We start from the raw sequence: 20062 nt of genomic DNA, 5'->3' as shown, positions 1-20062 counted from the left end.
TGCTGTGGAAAAAAAGACTGTAACGCTCGGCCACAATGGTGCCGTTTAAGCCTTGAGTGTTTTGTTTACTGTAGTAGGCTAGTAAAGTTCAGCCCCCCCTTGTCTCAGCAAGGGCTGCGCGTAGTCGAGTAGATTTCATTTGCCAGTTGCCCCTGTGAGCAGTCCTCAATCAACAGAGATTTAACACTTCCCCCTCTTTTTCATTGATTTGTGTTTGTTTGCAGTCAAGACGTAAAACCATTTCGCCGAACGTATAAGCTGGGCTCAAACAGACCTCAACAGTACATTGTTTATGTTATTTCCCCTGTGTCAGTGTCACAGCCCTTAATCACTGAAGTACTTTTCAACCCTCAGACAGGGAACTGATAGCCATTTGTCATTCTGGGTTGCTAGGATACAGACTCCAGCTAACCAGTGTTCTACCGAGGCTTTCGTGTTCAAAACAACTACAAAAGGTCTTCAACTAAATTCCAGATGGAATGTCAGGTTAAGAAATACACAAAGACTCAAAGACCACGAACAGTTCAAAACCTTTACAAAGTCTAACCACCCACATATTGTATTGGGGGGGGGGGCGTACGTGTTCATGTATGATAGTGTGTGTATGTCTGTGTACTGTGTATGTTCTTACACTGTAAAGCATGCCACAGACAACAAAGCACAGAGAGAAATATAATGGCAAAGCATCAAATACAGAGACACATCTCAAAGAACCGCTAAACAAAAACACCAACACCCTGTATGTGAAAAATAGAGTTGATATTTATAACTCAGAGAATGACAAGACAGCCTACAAACCATTGTGTGATTGACGAAAACAATCACAACAGTCAGTTTGCGTTTGTGTTTATTTATTTATTTATTTGTTTATTTGTTTGTTTATCTATTTGTGCTAAAAAAAAAAGAGAAAAAAAAGAAAACCGAACAAGATTCCAAGAGATTGGGGTTGCGGTAGACATAGACTGTTGTTGGGTTTGAGTGTGTGAGCAGGGGCACCAGTCTGCAATGCACTAAATGGCACAACAGTGCCACCCGACTTCCTGATCGGGTTGGTGTTCAGGTAAGGGAATCTGTGCTTAAACTAACAGTACGTATTGTCAGTCACTGACTGTTTGTGCTAGTTCCTGTTAGTCTGATGCATCTAACACCTGTCTAGAGTTTTCACCTACTATACAGTATAGCCTACTGTAAATAGCCATTTTCATGAAAGCTCTCAACCCATTAAACATGAAATCATCCATGAGGAATGTAAGCTGAATTGCCTATACTGTCTTATCCCACAGGACATGTGTTCCGTGTTCCATATGTTCAGGGTTTTTTTATTCCTTTTTTTAACAGTTGCGCTGATTGAACTGATTAATCAGACAGGGACCATTCTCTCCTTATGGCAGTGTGTGGATGTGACTGGTACTAGACCCATAATAATCCATCATGGCTCTGGACAGGACTTTCTGACCAGTCGAGAGTAAATGACCCGGAAAAAAGGAAATCGTAAAGGTATTTCTTTATTTGGCTGATCACTGGATAGTGTAGTGTACATATACAGCAGTATAAAATGACAAGTTTGAAAGGGGACAAAAACAAATGCTGTTTCCTAGGAGGAACAACTGAGTTGGGAGCAACTAACATCAGAAACACAGATATGGTGAGTAACTCAGATCCTTAACAAAGAGTAGTTAGTCAACCAGACTATGTAAATACAAATAGAGTATCCTAGTATTTACAATTATTTTAGACATGTCTGACAGAAACACCTATACTCCAGGTATACTTATTGTGTGAATTAATAACTTTTATAGGTCACTGACCTCAAGATTTGAGAAGAATGCCCTTTATCTGATCCTCATGGTCTCACTACCCATCAGCTACCCACACTGCATAGTAGCACTATTATTGTGCCACTGCAGTAGTCAATATGGGTTTTATCATTTTAATGTTGTCTTTAACAGAAAAAATATAAATAAAATCAAGTCATAGTTGCACAGTCTAGTATAGAATTTATGATGAAGAATATTTTAATTTTTTAAAAAAGTAAAGAATGAAAACATTAAAGATTGACACAATAATTAAGAAAAAAAGGAAAGAAAAAATCCAGACTGGACATGATATAGTGTACAGGTGTATGTCTCAAGATATAGCTCAACATTACCCAGACATTTAATTCTAATGGAGGCTTATGGGAAGACGTTTTCAATTTCCAGAAACCTTCCCCTGTCTGCCCTCCGGATGAGGTGATTTGGTTCATAACCCAGATATCAGCGAGCGGACCCTCGCACAGACCTGTCCCCCTTTCCCAACCCCTTCCCTCCCTCCCCCCAGACGTGGCCCATATCCGGGCTGGGTCTGTCCCAGAGTCCGCCCGCTCTCTGGGTAATCTACTCTCTGAGACTCCGCCGAGCCAGCCACTGCGGGCCTCTGAAGTCTCGCACAGTTGGCTCAGTCCATTGGCCGGCGCTCTAGGCATATCTAGTCTCCTTCAACTCATGGTAGCCCTGGTGGTTATGATGTGAGTCTGTGAAAGAGAGAGAGTGGGGAGTTAGGGAGGGGCAGGTCTACCGCACTGAATTATTCACCGATCATTTTTTTTTTTTTTTTTCTTTTTTTTTTGTGGTGGGGGGGTGAAGCCTCTGTTAGAATTAAATTATCCACAACCCATAATGTTCTTTTGGGTTTTGCATAATTTCACATAACCATACCCGCGGACCTGAATTATAAATGCAATACACTTCCGTGTAACTGTCTCATATTGTTTAACATAACCAAATGTGTGGCTTTGTGAATTGGGCACTGTTATCAAAGGTCCCACAAGTTTAGTAAACTGAATTACTCATTTGGTTATGAGAAAGCTCTCATTCTCAATGGTTTCATCTGATTGGAGTAGCTCTGAGACTTGTTGTCACACGCTAAACCACTTTGCAAATGAGAAAAATCTTACCTCCGTGGTGTCAATAACATTTATTTAATAAACTTCTGCACATCCTTGACAATGTACACCAAAATGCCCACTAATAAGACGCGCTTGAGTGTGTAGATGAGTGTTACGCTACCCAGGGTCATGTTTTCCTCCACTACAGGGCACTGCTCTGGGTTATTGATCACGTTACCCCGTGCGCGGCCCAGGATGGTCATGATGTCCACGAGGTTGTGCTTGCCCTCCTCCTGGGCCTCGCGGTCGGCCTCCTCCAGCTCCTCGGCGGCCTCGGTCAGCTGCTCCACCTCCTCCTCGCTCAGCATGGGCCTGCCGCCGGACGGCCTCACCTGCGGGGGCGCCAGCGAGCAGATGGCCCTCAGGCGCCCGTAGGAACGCAGGTGCGCCACGTTGGCGCGCAGGAACAGCAGCAGCACGTTGAGGTCGTTGAGCGGGCAGCCCAGCTTGCGCCCGGTGATCAGGCTGAGGGCGGGCAGCACCTCGTACAGCGACAGGAAGCCCGTGTCCCAGCAGAAGAGCCGGAAGAGGCTGAAGAGCACGATGGGCGCCAGCAGCAGGTAGAGGGCGCCGTTGGTCACGCTGATCACCTGGAAGACCAGCAGGCCCGTGATCTTGCACTGCACCAGCTCGGGCACCCAGGGCTGGTCCCGCAGCAGCCCCGTGCGCACGAAGCAGCTGAACTCGTCCTGCACGAAGGCCGACAGGTGGAAGTAGACCAGGTAGAGGCAGGCGGCCGACATGAAGGTCAGCAGCAGGAAGCCGCGCAGGAACAGCATGCTGACCAGGAAGTAGGAGCCGTGCTTGCACTGCATGTAGCGCTCCAGCAGCGGATACTCGAAGTAGCGCTTCTGCTTAGCCCTGTGGAATTACAACAGGGTCAGCCGATTAGCCTGACGTGCTGCTGTGGCTAACATGCTGTGGTTGTCTCGTCTGAAGGTACATGTTAGGTCTTACAGTATAATGTGGTTAGTCATATGTAGCAGCATCAACATGAATTACAGTGTCAATTCCCGTAATTAAGGGTGCAAAAGTCCCAACGACTGTTTTTAATAAGATTGTTCAGGGCGGTGAAGAGGGCAATGCATTAAATATGCATCGCAATTCAGTTTTTTATTCTATATAGCATTATAAACAATGTCCAAGGGTGCCTGAGGGGTCTTTTGGTTGCTCAATAACATGAATAGATGAATATAAAGCCTGCGCTATATATTGACTCTTTCTATATGTTGAGGAATGTGTGGGAGAGATCTATACGGTCTTTGTCCTGACCTCTCGAGCTCGGCCTTGAACTCCAGAGGATCGCTGGCTTTCTCGCGCAGGTCCACGATGCTCTGGGCGATGAGGATGGAGCGGTTGTACGACTTGTCCAGCTCGTCGATGATGAAGAGCAGGTCGGAGCCGAGGCTCGGCACGGCCAGGAACTTCCAGATGAGGGCCGGCAGGTACATCATCATGGCCATAATGAGCAGGGAGTAGGGGAACATCTTGGAGGCACACACACACACACACACACACACACACACAGAGACAGACAGATACACAGACACAAAGAAACATGGCATTAGTTACTGGCAGGGGTGTTCGAGGACCGGGACAGTACAGAGGAACAGTGTAGGCAACTTCAGACAAAAACCCTCAGTGGGAATCCGGCTTTCAGAGGAACATTGTAATCACTGTGTTTTACAGCTTGCTGTTAACTAAACACGACATAAACACCACACCACACACATACACACGCACCACACACACACATACACACGCACCACACACACACAAACATACAGACACACACACACATACCAGACACAGAAACATCTGGGGCTCAGTTTATTATGGCCTCGGCCATGTTTGCATGTGCTCCATGGCGTTGGAGGGAGCTACTGTTGCCAGGTCTGACCAGCCCTTACTTTATGCACCCACAGAGAACGCTCCTCGAAGTTGCCATCTGTGTCGAACTCGTGATGCATGAGGGAGTCCCAGCAGTAGGTGTCCACGTACGCCGCCTGCTTGGCCGTGAAGTTGTTGGGCGGGAAGCAGCTTATCTGAGGACCTGTGATTAAAAGAAAAACATTTCCACAAATAATGAGCACACTGAGTTGAGTTATAGACATGAGGCTCCCATCAAAACGTGGCATAAGCATACATTAAGAGTCTTAAGAACAGGGTGGGGGTGCTATCTTGCTAGGCCAGGTCTGTATTTGGGGATGCAGCTTCGGTCTACCCTTACAGATGTTGAAACCACAGGGAACGTGGTCCCACCCTGTTCCTTGGTGTAGCCTACAGCATGACAGTCCTGTTCCCTACCCAAGGGAAGGCCTGTGGATTCAACAGGGTACATGTGCTATTTATACAAGCCGCTGTATGCCAATCCAGAAATTACACTCAACCTCCAATTTGCTGACCAAAACTAGAATATTCTCCATCCTTGCTGCTATTATGGATGACTGCAGTGTACACTTTGGTCCCAGTTAAAGCAAGGAAAGCATGAATTGCCCCGTTTTTCCTCAAAGTATACGGAAAGCCTGACTGCAGAACAGAAATTGTGTTTTGATTGAGTTCTATATGCACATCGAGGACATGAGGAAAAAACAGCCTGCAGTGAACATTTATCATTATGTCCAGCCGATTAAGTCGAGGAAAACCGCTCGTCGTTCCCCTGATGAGTGGGAAGCAGGATGCATGCTGAAGATGATCAAGAGATGGTGGGAGAGCGGCGAGGAACGCAGCAGACAGATGACAAGCCAAGCTGGTTCGGAGTCTTCCTCCCCTGCACGCCTTAATTATCTCATCCTCTCATTCAGTCGGTAAGCAGTGGTGGGGGAGAGAGAGAGAGGGAGAGAGAGGAGGAGGAGGGAGGAGGAGAGAGGGGGTGGGTAATTAGAGACCTCCGTCATCGCGCTGCATCGTTTTTAATCATCGTGTTGCTTATTAGCATCTGCAGGCGCTGATTGCAAGCCAGCTCAGAGGGATATGATTGCTGCTAACTCCCTCCTAGTGCCGTGGCAACGACCCCCATCTCTGCAATCTCACCGCTTTTCAGTTGTGAGTTTGATCACCACAGATGTGAGACAGAGCCTGGATCTGGGCAGCATCCGCGCCGCATCAGTGCCAGAGCTGGGCCAGCCCCAAACCCTCCACCCTCCCAGGTGCCCCCAGACATCCAATTTGTGCCCCGTAAAGTTGCTAACTATTACAACAATACCCAGTGGGAGCTGGAGAGGAACAATGCTTATGCTTAAGCTGTACCAGTCAGTAGCCTCACTGGTGTGCATCCAATGTGCCTGTTGACCAGGCAGGGGTGTCCTTATCTAGCCCCAGTGGGATCTTTGGGATTACCAGCAATACTGCTACACTGTCCAGGAGCAGAGGAGCAGAATAGCGCTGAGAAGAATAGCACCGGGGTGGTGTGTGTCTGTGTGTGTCTGTGTGTGTGTGTGTGTGTGTGTGTGTGTGGGGGGGGGGGGGTTACCTAGAAAAAGAAGCAGAGGACATGAAGCCAGGGGGACTATTCTATCTGGAAGTTTACCACTTACTGCAGTTCATCTTAACCAGACTCATCACTAACCCATGTTCTACACCATGTTTTCTAGAGCACGTGGTGTGTTCTATGTATAGTCTAGGGTCCAGAGTAGAGCGGATGTTCAACAGCATCTATAGAATCTGCCACAAGCTCAGACCCCTCCTGTGACACGTGTACTGGCTACTGTAGCACTACTGTGCGTGCGTCGGGCGGGCGAGAGAGAGAGAGAGAGCGGAGCAACTGACCGAGGGAGATCTCCCTGGCGAAGGCCATGGACACCAGCAGCAGCGGCAGCCCCACGGACACGAACTTGATGAAGCGGTCGAGCGGCAGCTCCAGCTCCAGGTGCCGCAGGCGCGCGTCCCCGCCGGTCACCCCCTGCACCAGGGCGTCCGACAGCATGGCCTGGGCGGCCGTGTTGGCGATGGACATGGCTGGGCTTTCTGCGCGCCACCGGCAGAGAGCAGAGGACACACACACAAACATACAAACACACACATTAGGGCTTTGCTAGACAAGCAGAGCTAAACTTCACATGTAATTAATTTCTTTAAAAAGCATAGCTGTGTGTGTGTGTGTGTGTGTGTGCGTGCGTTCATACAATTACGTAAATATGTGAACATGTTTTGCGTGTACTGTTTTGCAATGAGATCAGGACACGCACATTAGTGTAGACAGACATGCCAAACCAAACTGAATGCAGAGTTCATCAGCGCAAGCAGAGCTTAAAAAAATATACTTCCCATTGTGTTTTTTTGAAGTTAAGTGACTGTGTATAATATGTGGTGTTTAATGTATTGCTGATAGCCATGGCTGTGCTTGTATGAAAAAGTGAGTGGCACCACCAGCCCAGGACAAATGCCACCACCCAAACTACCAAGCAAGCCAAATGATATGCAGGAATCAGGCTGCGGTGTTGTGACCTATTTTTCTATTTCCCTAAGCAGAGTTATTTTTTTTTACAAACAAATACATTTTACATGATGCACAGACTCCATAATTATTGCTGTAATAATCTGATAATATGTGTGTTTAGTACTAAGCTGTGAGGCATAGTCATTTCTACAAAATTACATTATATTGTCCTAAGAAAACAGCACTTAGAGATAAAAAAAAAATAGCATTTTTCTGTCTCATCAAGCCTTGTTACATGGATAATTCCACTGATTCCAATTTGATATCCAAAATTGTGTTTCTAACCCCATCCTTGACCTGTTAATCAAGGCGTGTGAATCGGAATGCGTCAAGAGAATATAGCCATAAAGACATAGCCAATAAAGACCTCCATCATACCTTTAGTGCTCCAGCTGCATCAAACACAAACAGCACGGCCCAAATCAATCCAGCAAAGACCCGCGGTGATGAAACAAGAAGGGCAGGAAGCTGGCAGGGGCTTTAAATACCCCGGGGAGGACAGGGGAGCAGGGGAGGGCGGCCCCAGAGACGGGCAGCGCGGGGCAGGACCGGAGGGTAATTAGAAGGGCCTTCTCTGCTCGCTGGTGCCCAGATGGCTCTACTTGGGGACCTGCAGCAGAGAGAGAGAGGGGGGGGGGGGGTGGTGGTGGTGGTGGTGTGTGGTGGGGTGACTGGGTGGAGAACTTCAGGGTGGAGGACCTTCGGCGTGCGTGTGTGTGTGTGAGTGTGTGTTTTGTGTGTGTATGTGTGTGTGTTCCAGCCCACGACTGCCATCCACTTCAATCGCTCGTGGCTTTTCTCCGCCCTGTCATTTCCTGGTGTATTTATACATACTGACCCTGGCCTGGACCAGATCTAGTTCGAGAAATACACACACACACACACACACACACAAGTTTTTTCTTTCTTTTTCTTTCTCTTTCTGTTCTGTTCCTTGTTGTCCTTCTGTCCTTTCAGCCAATACTCTTGAAGCCCTGAGAGTATCACTAAGAGGGCTGTCTTACAAGCTTCCATCCTGGCACAGTGGGGGTCATGGTGGGCTAACTCGTGGTCTGTCATGGTCCACTAGAAGTGATCCCAGCAGGCAGTGTGCTTTTATGAGGGATACTGTCCTCAACTCACATCCTTTCAAAGAGATGTTATTTACAATCACATTCAAATGTAGTCCTTTGACAGATGCTTTTATCCAAAGCGATTTACAAATGAGGTAGAGCTCAAGCAAATAGCCCTTCAAAAAAGTTGAAAGCACCGTGGTTTCGTTTGCAGCATACAATTTGGCAGCCAAGAAATGCAGCATGATTTTCAGCGGCGAATGTTCATCTGAATGGAAAATGGATGGCCCTAGTCTAAAGCCTTGAGAATACCCGAGTGGGTGCTGTCTTCTTAACAAGCCTCTTTTCTGACCCGTAGTGTCGGTCTCTGGTGGTCTAACTAGAGGTCGGTCATGGCCCGATAGACCTGGTTTCAAAATGCACCAGGCTTTTCAGCTTTTGCAGTAGATACGGCCCTCAACAGGCATTCTTTTTTTTTTGAGTGATTTGCACACACATTTACATTTTATTATTTTGGCGACGCTTCTAGCCAAAGCAAGTTACAAATGATTCCCAAAGACAAGGAAATCACCCATCAACAGATAAAAGAAACACAAAGAGGATATTATGATACAGGGCCTGGATTGCTATATCAGGTTGTAGCCATGGGCCACCATACGGCTTTATTTTGGTCCCAGAGCTGATTTCTGATTTCGTCAGAATGTAGAGCAACAAGAGATGTGTCTGATACCAGTACTCCAAACATCGGAGCCTTCCTGGTCGTCTAACTGGCCTTTGACGGGCCAGCGAACCTGACCCCATCTGACATCAAGCACAGTGGATGTGGACTGTGGCCTTCAAAACATATGTTCCACATACATCTGTTATCAAAACGCCTCGATCAAAACTGTCTAGTGCCTGTCACTCTAGGACCATCAAAGAAGAATAAAGGCCACACTTTGCATACAAATTAACACATTACAATAAACACGTTTGTGTGGAAAGTGCTGCCTTTTTTCTTCTTTGAGGTAACATAAGATAAACCAAGCACTCTTAAAAGAGACATAAGAAACTGACTGAAGCTTGCTCCTACCAGACAATATACTCTAGGACCATACTAGCATCTGTTACTTAAACCATCTAGCACATGTTACTGTAGGAGCATTAAGTACCTTTTACTCAAACTAAGTCTACACTAACAGGCGAGCTGTCACTGCTGAGCATCTTTGAGTAACAGTGAGAAGAAAAGTAGCATGTTACACTTGGACTCGATCTGAGTGCAACATTGCAAAGAGCAGCCGACAGCTTCCAGTTTTTTTTATGTCCTCTGAAGACCACCTGTGATGGCCACTCTGTAATCACAGCTGTGCCAGCCGCCCCTGCCTCTCCCCAGACCTCTCTCCTGGGGGCACGCCACGGCCACGCGCAGGGTGTTATTACCTCAGGGGCTGCCAAACTACACACGGCCAAAGCTGAGAGTCTGGACAGTCTCCACTGAGGGGAGTTCTGGAGCTCAGGGATTTCTACTGTGCCAATGAGTTACTGTAGCTTGAGGTGATGACGTCAAAAACATAGGCAGTGGGTTTTTTTTGTTTTTTTTCAAACTCCCAACTTTGATCACTTGGGAGAGAATAGTGTGGCTATTTGGTTAAAGGCCAGTTTGATCGCATGTTTAATTACCTGTTGGTCAAAGGCTGACCCAAACACGTGATGAATTGGCTATAGGATAAAGAGTGATGCAGAGGTCTCAGTTGTGTACCCGACTCCACCCAGTTCTCACCACTTGCCCAAAGACAGTTCAGTGCAAACACCACAGTGGAGGCAGTAAAATCGTGGGAAAGCAACTCCAAGTCTGAGGCTCAAGCCCCATGAGGAAATACATGTACAGATACATAAATACATACAGGGCATTGGAAAGAGAATAACATGAGCATTGTGGCTAGTAAAATTCACTCTAAGGAAAAATAATAATAATAAAAAAAGGGGCGTTCACACCAAGAGTGATAACTATAACGATAACCATAAACAAATACCGCTCTCGTTAATACGAATGCCGATTTTAAGAACGATAAAAAGCTAACAGCCAATCAGAACACATCACATTTTAGGCATCACATTCATTAAGACGAGGAAAGACATTTCTTATCATTGGTCAGTGTGGACATTTTTATTGTTATGGTTATGGTTATAGTTATTGTTATTGTTATCGTTATCGTGTCCCTAATATGAATGCCCCTTAATAACATTTATTTAAGGATTTAGGTCAGTGAAAGCAAATGATGGATGATACTTAGTCTTTCGAATTCAAGTCTCATTTTAATTATCAAAAATGGTCTATTTAAACATAAGAGAATATGACAACAATGTGTACAAACAAAATATAAAGTCCCCCTTTTCCATCACTTGCTCTGGAAGAACCATTTAGAAAAACAATCAAGTAAGTAATGAGAAAACATACTTCACAAAGACCGGTTTCAATGAACATTCAAAGAGATTTCATGTCTCCATACATGACTTGAGAAAAAGGTGACTTGTTCTGTAGATTGCCCGTTATCACAAAAAGTTCCACCGTACTTCACAGTTTTTTTTTTGTTTGTTTGTTTTGATGTTTGTCTTTTTTATTTTATTTTTATTTATTTTACGTCATTCATTTCACACATACAGAGTCCTTTCTTCTTGGCAGTGGCCTTCCTTCAAATAGTCCTTATTCCATAGAAATATCCACAGTTCTGTTTTGTGTCTTTAGATGAAAAGTTTTTGTGTGTGTAAGAGAGAAAGAAAGAATGGGAGGGAAAGATGGAGAGAAAGAGAGAGGATTTTTTTTCACCCAAGTATACCTTCAGCATGTCTCTCCTTGAACATTCTCACATCTGAATCCTTTGTTGACAGACATACATGTTTGTGCATGTGTGTATATGTGTGTGCGTGTGTGAATGTGTGTGTGTGTGTGTGTGTGTGTGCACATGTGTGTGTTTGTATGTATGTGTATGTAAGCTTGTGCGTATGTGTGTGTTTGTGTGCCTGCGCGCGCACGCACGCATTGTGTGTGAGTATGAAAGAGAAGCTGCCAGTGTTTGTCCCCTCTGAAATGAAGGGGAAGTGAACAGACAAGCTCTCTTCAATACCATGGAGCAAATATCAAACGTACAGAGTTTGTGCTGTTTTGCAGTTTTGCCAGAGTAAGTGTTTTCTTTGATATAACCATGCCTTAAAAAAAAGAAACAAAAAAAAAACAAAACAACCAAACACATTTTGCTTCTGAGTTTTCTTTTTTTTTTTCTTCCTTGCATTTGGAACAGTTAAGAGATGAGTCGTGCTATGAATGTTGACCTGAGAAAACAAGGATACATTTATACAACGTAAGGCCAGACTGATGCAAGCATGACTTCAGAGAGAGAGAGCGCTGGCTGGTATGGTATGGTTGTGTCTGTGTGTTTTCATGTGTAAATACAATTCCGTTTTTTTCTCACAAAGTAGTGTCTGGTACTCTCCACTCCTGTCTTCTCCAGCCCTGTCAACTGTGAGTTTCAGGCTCATAACCCACAAGGCTTAAGCTCCATCTCCATGTATGGCTCCTTTTTTTTCACGTTCAGAGTTCCAGCAGGGGATTTCTAAACTCACACATACAAGGCCCGTGTGGAAATACACTGGTGTCGCCATGATGACAGGCTGCCACAGGGGAAGAGTTTGTCTTTTTGCATGTGTTTGTGAGGGAGAGTGTGCGAGAGTGTGTGTGTGTGTGTGTGTGTGTGTGTGTGTGTGTGTGTGTGTGTGTGTGTCTGTCTGTGTCTGTCTGTGTCTGTCTGTGTGTGTGTGTGTGTGTGTGTGTGTGTGTGTGTGTGGTCTGTGTGTGTGTGTGTGTGTATGAGTAAGGACAGCCGTGTCATTTCCTCTTCCTGTCCCGCCTGTCCTTACTTCAGGCCGTCTGACTGGTCAAGGCCTTGATCTCTTCTCCCCACACCGCCCATGTGCCTCCCCTCGTCTCGCTCCTCCTCTTCCTCCTCTTCCTCCTCCTCCTCTTCGTCCTCCATGCCTTCCTCCTCCTCGTCCTCCTCGTCCTCCTCCTCGGTCCCGTCCATCGACTCGTCCGTCCCCGCCAGCATGGCCTGCTGCATGGCCAAAGTGGCCGAGTCCGAGGAGAGGGGCTGCAGACCGTCCATCACCATGGAGTCTGGACAGAGGACAAACACGTTTTACGGTCACACATGTTTATGCTTATGGTCATTCACAAAGGCGGACATTCCTGGTTCAGAAAGTAAAAGTCCCGTCAAGTCTTTGATCCAACCATTTAGTAAACCAGCTCATTCTAATTAGCTGCCAGGTAGATCAGTTAATTAGTGATATCACCTGTGTTAAGTGCACAGGTAGAAAGAGTGTTTGGCAGGACTTTTACTTTCTAGAGCCGGGATGTACGCTCTGGTCATTCAGCAGACGCTCCTATCTAAAGTAACATCAGTAGACATCATAACTAGAAAAGCACTCCGAGAGCGCAGCTACCTCCGCCTGCATTGTTCTTCCTAGGTTGTCATACATTTGAACCGAAAATATTCAGATCGCCACCACGTGGCCATACCATGCCATTACACCACTAAGCTAAATACATAAATGCCTCTGGAATCCCGAAGGAATTACGTATCACTCCCAAAATGTAATCGTTTCTTCCTTGGTTCATGTCCGACCTTCCCTGAAAATCTAATTGAAATCCATCCATCACTTTTTGAGTTATCTTGCTAACAAACAGACAAACAGACAGACAGACAAACAGACAAACGCCGGGCGGTCCCCGATGAAAACATATACCTCCTTGGCGGAGGTAAATAACAGTGAACAATACGCCAACACTGTGAGAGCTCCAATTATAATAAAGCAACCAATTACGCCATAATAGCCTAACCAATATTTCTTAATAACAACAATAATAACATTGATAATAGTAATAATTTTATAATACTTAAGTTCAGTTACGAATAATGGCTCAGTTAAATGGACTGCTTAGATTGGGTAGTAGATGATGATGATGGCATTTAGCCATCACAGCCATAAAGAGGAAGCCGTAACAAAACAGTGCCAAGTAAATTGGGCAATAAAAGAAGTGCACCATTTGATGCTGAACATACTGTAATTCACACTGATTGAGAGTCTTAAAAGTGAAGGTAGAAATAGCAAAGCAAGTCATAAATTCAACTGACAAGACTGCAACCATACTGACAAAACACAGCCGTACTGTAAATCATCCACAAAAATGAACGGATGTAAAGGCCTGCATGTTCTCAGAGGAGTCTCAGAGTTGGTCAGGATTGGAGGAACAGAAGAGAAGAGCGGAATTATAGAGGACGGGACTCACTGTCTGAGCGGTTGGCTCCGAGCGGTCCGTGCGTCTGCAGAACCCCCGCCACGATGGAGTCGGGCCAGAAGCGCTGGGTCGGGCGGTGCTGGGACTTCATCTTCTTGGTCTTGGGCGCCGGGTCCGGGTTGCTAGCGTCCAGCATGGGCTGCAGGATGCGCCGGCGAGCATTGATGAACCTTTCACAGGGCAGGAGACAAGAGTTTACCATCAGTGGAGTCCAAGACTGATTCCCTTTTGGCCTTGGGAGCTTATTTAATCAAAGCGGTCATGTAGGTGCTATTACAACCAGTAGATGGAGCCAAACTGCTGTTTAAACCTCTCAGTCTGAAGACTTTCAGGAAGAGGGCATGAAAAGATATTTAGCTTACACAGATAACTCAAACTTTTACAAAACCATATCTTTTTAAGGTCATAATCTCAGTTATGACATCAACATTTATCAGTTATGAACATGTTACTAACATGTTTGCAAATTACTAGTTAGTTGATATGTGTCACCTATAGTATAGAAGCTATGGATGATGTGTGAGAGTAACTGTAAACGGTTATGTTGTTAAATACACAAATCGAGTCATCACGATGAATGAGTAACTCAGCCTCACCAGTTGTTAACTTGTAATAAGGTGAGATTTGTTTGGCCCGCGATCTGTCTTTTCTCGTCCTCTGTCGGGTATGGATGCTGGGGACAAAAACAAACAAACACATCACTTTTTCTGTTCATTCTCTAGACTATGTTGGGGTTTTTTTGTAGAGTGTGACTATTGGAAAAGGCCACAGTGCTACTGTATGAGGGTCGATATTTATACATCTGTGGCTAGTGCACAACAGTACAGGAAGGATCAGGACAGTAGGGGGAGTATTGAGATTGCTCTATTTCATGGGGAATTCTGCAAGCGCATGAATGAAACCTCCACTGCAAACCCAATAATGAAAAAAACATAAATGAATTACATTGTTATTGGGTTACAAGGTGATACTATTAATTTCCTTATTTATTATCTAAATTCTCTAACATATTTTCATTACATTTATGATGCATTTTCATACATAATTATATTAGGCTATATTATAATTGGCTTTTTTTTGCACACAGCTCTGTGTTGAGAGAGAAAAAAAGAAATATGCTTCTCTGAGGTCTCCTTAGAAATATAGAAAGAAATCTATCTTGCTATTTAGGTCCTTTCTGTTTAATTATAAGACGATTCCTCTCTTCCTACAGTACAGAGGCATATCAGAGGCTGAGCAAAACAAAGAAGGCAAGGACCAACCATGAGGTGCTGGAATAGCCAAGAGCGCATGATGTTGGTGGCATGCTTGGGTAAGACCCCCCTCTTGTTTTTCGATTTCTTGTCATCGCCGTCCAAGAGGGAGGACAGGTCCAGATTTACCTTGGAGACAGCAGAGGGAGGGATTATTGTTGCTACGGAAACAAAAGAGTTATCAGTTGCTGTTTCTTTGACAGGGCTCCAAATGGCTTTTGTCACCATGGCAACACAATTTGTGTAATGATACCTATTATAGCTAATAATATATGGATATGTGCGTGAATGCACATGAAATTCTTGTTAATAATTACTTAAACTGAAATGGAATGTTGACTATATGTGTCTGGCTTGTTCACACTATATACTTATCTGAATAAAGAGGGGGGAAGAAAATATCTCAGGAACATAATGTTGTGAGTTGTTTTTTCAGTGCAATTCACCGTAGGCTTATTGTTATATTCTTTGTTTAAAATAAGTGCTTCACACGCTAAAGAAAATTCACAAACACTTTCTATTTATAACTAGAACAAATAATTTCATACCCTGTTTAATAAAGTCACAGAAAGCCAAAGCAGCCTATTGATGTTTTTATTTTTAAATAAGCATCAAACAGAAACAACTGCCAGCTGCTGGCTTGTCACATGAACACATCCTCTAGCCACTGCACCCCCTCCATCCGCTCTCCCTTCCTGTACCCCCCCTCCCCACACACACACACACACACACACACACACACACACATGTGCCTCTGGTCCTACAGCTGTGTGTGTGTGTGTGTGTGTGTGTGTGTGTGTGTTGATGTGTGTGTGTGCACGCATGTGCATGCATGTGTGCGTGTGTGGAAGCGGGGATGAATTAATTGGCGGCACCAAGCTGGGGTATCATTACCAGGAGCTTGTCGGGGACGTGGCTGCAGGGGCTGCCGACTATTCCCAGCTCACGTGTCGAGCAGCACCATGGCTGGGAGTGGGGCTGGGGACTGGGGATAAGGCTGGAGCTGGAGCTGGATCTGGGACTGAGGATGGGACCGGGGAAGGGGATCATGATGGGGATGAGACTGGGTAGGGACGAGGCTTGGGCTGGAGATGGAGCTGTGGCTCAGAGCCTTCACCTGGGCCGTCACCGAGGCTGTTTTGTCAAAAGCCCCATAGGCCAGTCTCCGCTCCGCACAGCTCTACCTGCCAGCCCAGCTCTCCCCTGGGTGCAGCCGCACCACACCACACCTGCCTGCATGGAGGAGGCGGAACAAGGGCGTCCAGCTGTGATGACCCCAATGTGTGTAAGGTGAGATAATGGAACTGCAGCTTCTCATGTAAATGTCACATGGAAAGCTTGAAGCCATTTTTGTATGTGTGTGTGTGTGTGTGTAGGTGTGTATATGTGTGTAGGTGTGTGTGTAGGTGTGCATGTGTGTGTGTGTGTGTGTGTATGTATGTACTGTGTGTGTGTGTGTGTGTGTGTGAGAGGGTGTGTTTGTGTGTGTGTGTGAGAGGGTGTGTGTGTGTGTGTGTGTGTGTGTGTGTGTGTGTGTGTTTGTATGCGAGAGGGTGTGTGTGTGTGTGTGTGTGTGTCTGTGCGTTTGTATGTGAGAGGGTGTGTGTATGTTTGTATGTGAGAGGGTGTGTGTGTGTGTGTGTGTGTGTGTGTGTGTGTGCGTGTGTGTGTGTGTGTGTGTCTGTGTCTGTGTGTTTGTATGTTAGAGGGTGTGCCCCCAGTGGCTCTGTGCTAAACGGATCTGTGGGGAGCGAGAGCGATGGTGGCACAGGGAGCGTTTGGCCTCCTCACCTGCGCGTTCTGAATCTGGATGGTTCCCTGGGGCAACGCCTGGGTTAACACCTGTCCCTGCGACGTCACCATGGCAACAGGCTGATACAGGGTCCCACCTGAGGGAGCAATTTGCAGACACGGATAATCAGAGGGCTGTGATGCTGTGCTGTGCCCCGGCAACCATCTGATTGGTTAATGCCATCATCTCCATGAACAAAGGAGGCTAACCAACATGGAGAAATTACAGCCCTGGAAAAAAGAGTCCACTGTACATTTTTCTCATGTCATCCTACGGTTGTTGAGTGACATTTGAATAAATTGATAGTCATATTCAAATTTGCAGTGGTTTCTTCATTTTGAATATGATGTAGGATGACATCAGAAAAATGTCCAATGGTCTCTTCATTTTTTCCGGAGCAGTAGCCTATTTCTAAATAACCACATTTTGGCTTAGTTGAATCATTTGAAAGCTGCTGAGAGACTACAACTAATCTTGCATGAGTCAGACTCCACTATTAAAGGGAACCGGGGTTAAAGAGTTCAAGCTTTTGGCTTGTTGATAAAAAAAAAAAAAACATCAATACTGGCACTGTGATACACTTTCATACTGTGCAATTAATGTCACTACTGGTATATATGAATGACCACGGGTTGGATTTGAACCCACCTGGGCACTTGGGCTGTAGATGGAGCCATTTGCATCATAGCCCCCTCTTCAAGCATTTTTTTTAACTTTAAGACCTTTTTTTCCTATGAAAAACCCATCGGCTTTGATCTGAGAGGAAATGCCCTTGCCCACCTGACACTACGGAGGAGTTGAGGGTGGTCATGGTGACGTTGCCCTGCTGAAGAGAGCCAGCTGGCACCACGATGCCTGAGGAGTTGACCGAGCTGGAGACGGACGTCAGCGACGGGGACGAGGTCTGCAGCAACTCCTGAAGGAGACCACGGAAGGACACCCGCGAGAGAGAGGAAGAGAGAGAGAGAGAAAAGAGAGAGAGAGAGAGAGAGAGAGAGAGAGAGAGAGAAAGAGTGAGACCAAAGAGGTTTACCTATTGGCCCTCATCACTGCTGTTACATTGCCACTGTAACTGTTATGATGTAACAAACTGTTTGTTGATGTGTAAGTGCACACCATTATTCTGTAACACAACCGGTGTATTGCTAGCCTGACTCCGCCTTCCTACGTACTTCAGCTCAATTTTCATTTCCCTGCAGTACGTCGTCTGCCAAAACTTGCAGATCCAATCAGCGAACAGAGGGAGTAGCTGAGAACAATGACATTGAGGTTGTGGGCTAGTTTGAGCATGAGCATTGGTTATGGCAGATCCAGAGTGGCTCTGGGCAGATCCAATAGTTTTAAACTTCAGAGTACCCGCCTTCAAGGAAGTTAACGTTTGGCAATCAAATGTGGCCAGGCCCTGTACATTATGATGACATAGACGAGAGTTTGGTAGGGCCAGGCTAGTGCATTGCAGCCTGAGATATATGTTCCAGAGATTTAATAGATTGTGCTTACACAGTCAAATAGGATCCAGTTGGATGTGCCTGATTTGACTGAAATGCTGGATACCCGTGTGCCTCTTCTCATTCACTATACCAGTAAGCATTCTACAAGAACAAACAGGTCTAAAAACAGGTGTGTTTTGCGGTAGGTGTTAGTGACGAAAGGTGTGCTACAGTACAGTACCTGCTGCAGACTGGTGTGTGTTGGGGAGTAAGGGCCGCCCAGGTCGTTCCTCAGCAGGTTGTCGCTGTGCATCTTGGTCTTTAGGCAGGTGATGTAGCGGTTGCAGAAGTCCTTGCACAGCTCGTTCACCTTCTCCAGCTCCAGCAGGTGGATGCGCAGCACCTGGATGGCTTTCACCATCTGACACACAAAAGCAGGCGCGGTCACCACTCTGACCACGACAATGGTCAGCAGTTCCTTAAAATATGATAACCCCCAGTACTTAAAATGTAGGGTTATATGTAGGGTGCTTTTCAAAGTAGCTAGTTTTTAAATAATCACATGGTCAGCAGGTGAAGGGGAATGGCAACCAGGGCTAGAGGAGTACAAGTGTTGGGAATTGGTGGTGGTGTTTGCAAGGCACGTCTGTTGGCTGTTGCTATTGGCTAGTTACTGTAGCTGACTAACTCTAGACAAGGCCTTCTTTCAACACCTCTGCATCCACAAATTGCCGGATGATGGTCACCTGACCAAAACCTTGCAACAAATAGCTACAATTGCAAATGAAGACAGTGTGCCGGAGCTTTCTACTTCATTGAACACCTCTTCATCCAACAACAGCAGTCTGATGACGGCAGACCTTCTCCCCCATCACACAATATCAGCCAAAGTGAAACCGAATCACAGCATCTGCATGCCGAGCCGGATCTGGATGCTCATGTAGGAGAAATGAGATATTGGGATCCTCTGCCTGATGTACTGTACAATTTGAAGTACATCAGATCAAATATCAAAGTACCCTTTTTTCCTCCCATTACCGGACAGGAAAGGACACTTCACTCAAAGATCACTTAACAGTGAACTAAAGTGATATTGCTATTCAAGCCACTACTTATACTGTAGTTCTGGAAAAAACAAAAGATAAATCTGTAAACACCCAATCATAAAAAAAAGAAAACAACACATGGGTCGTTTTTATGAAACAACAGACATGGGACATTAAGTTCTGGGACTTCCACCGTTACCCATCATCAAATGATTGATACGTCTAAACAGACCTGCCGCAAGAGCACTTTGCATGTTTTACGCGTCTTTTTTCCCCGATGCCGCCATTTAGCGTTTACGAGCTCTCTCTCTCTCTCTCTCTCTCTCTCTCTCTCTCCCTCTCTCTCTCCAGGCCCAGCTCGTCTGCTGAGGGGGCCAACTCAGCCGGTGTGCTTTAACTACGCCTCCGCGCAGTGTTCTTCTTCTCAAAGTCAGCACTCAAGGGCACCTGGATGGGTGAGAAAGTGCTTTGCCAAGGAGGAGATAAATCTGCCAATTACTGCAGCTCATTTAATCAGGGCTCGGTGCCATCGCCGCTCAGCAAGCCGGCGCTGCCGCGGCACACTCACGCACACACACGCACACACACACACACTCTCACACGCACACACACACACGCGGACGCAAGTGTGCCATAACTGTCCCCCCGAAGAGTTAGTGTTCGGCGGGGCCGCCCGTGACCAGTGCCTCGTAAAGCACACAGATGCGGAGTTAATTGACTGCGCCGCACTTGTCGGCCGAGCGCCCCGGTAATGATGAACGCTGACCTTCCTCCCTCACCCACCCCCGTTCCC

At 46.0% G+C, this 20062-nt stretch overlaps 1 protein-coding gene across 1 annotated transcript in view; it reads right to left on the bottom strand.

The window, feature by feature from the left end:
• Window positions 1-2321: 2321 nt before the first annotated feature.
• LOC134079829 (uncharacterized) overlaps window positions 2322-20062 on the bottom strand; it is a 33170-nt gene continuing 15429 nt past the window's right edge. The window contains exons 4-15 of the mRNA XM_062535929.1: window positions 18465-18644; window positions 17574-17709; window positions 16793-16890; window positions 15011-15130; window positions 14345-14421; window positions 13740-13918; window positions 12357-12566; window positions 6695-6892; window positions 4837-4979; window positions 4199-4413; window positions 3048-3787; window positions 2322-2512 (exon numbers count right to left, since the gene is read on the bottom strand). Coding sequence (XP_062391913.1) covers window positions 2457-2512; window positions 3048-3787; window positions 4199-4413; window positions 4837-4979; window positions 6695-6892; window positions 12357-12566; window positions 13740-13918; window positions 14345-14421; window positions 15011-15130; window positions 16793-16890; window positions 17574-17709; window positions 18465-18644 — 2352 coding nt within the window. The 3' untranslated portion in view covers window positions 2322-2456. The remainder of the gene's footprint in view (window positions 2513-3047; window positions 3788-4198; window positions 4414-4836; window positions 4980-6694; window positions 6893-12356; window positions 12567-13739; window positions 13919-14344; window positions 14422-15010; window positions 15131-16792; window positions 16891-17573; window positions 17710-18464; window positions 18645-20062) is intronic.

Source organism: Sardina pilchardus, chromosome 5 (genome assembly GCF_963854185.1).
Source record: "Sardina pilchardus chromosome 5, fSarPil1.1, whole genome shotgun sequence".
NCBI classification, from domain to species: domain Eukaryota; kingdom Metazoa; phylum Chordata; class Actinopteri; order Clupeiformes; family Clupeidae; genus Sardina; species Sardina pilchardus.
The sequence above is the reverse complement of the archived record's forward strand: the minus strand, read 5'-3'. Positions and strand labels throughout refer to the sequence as shown.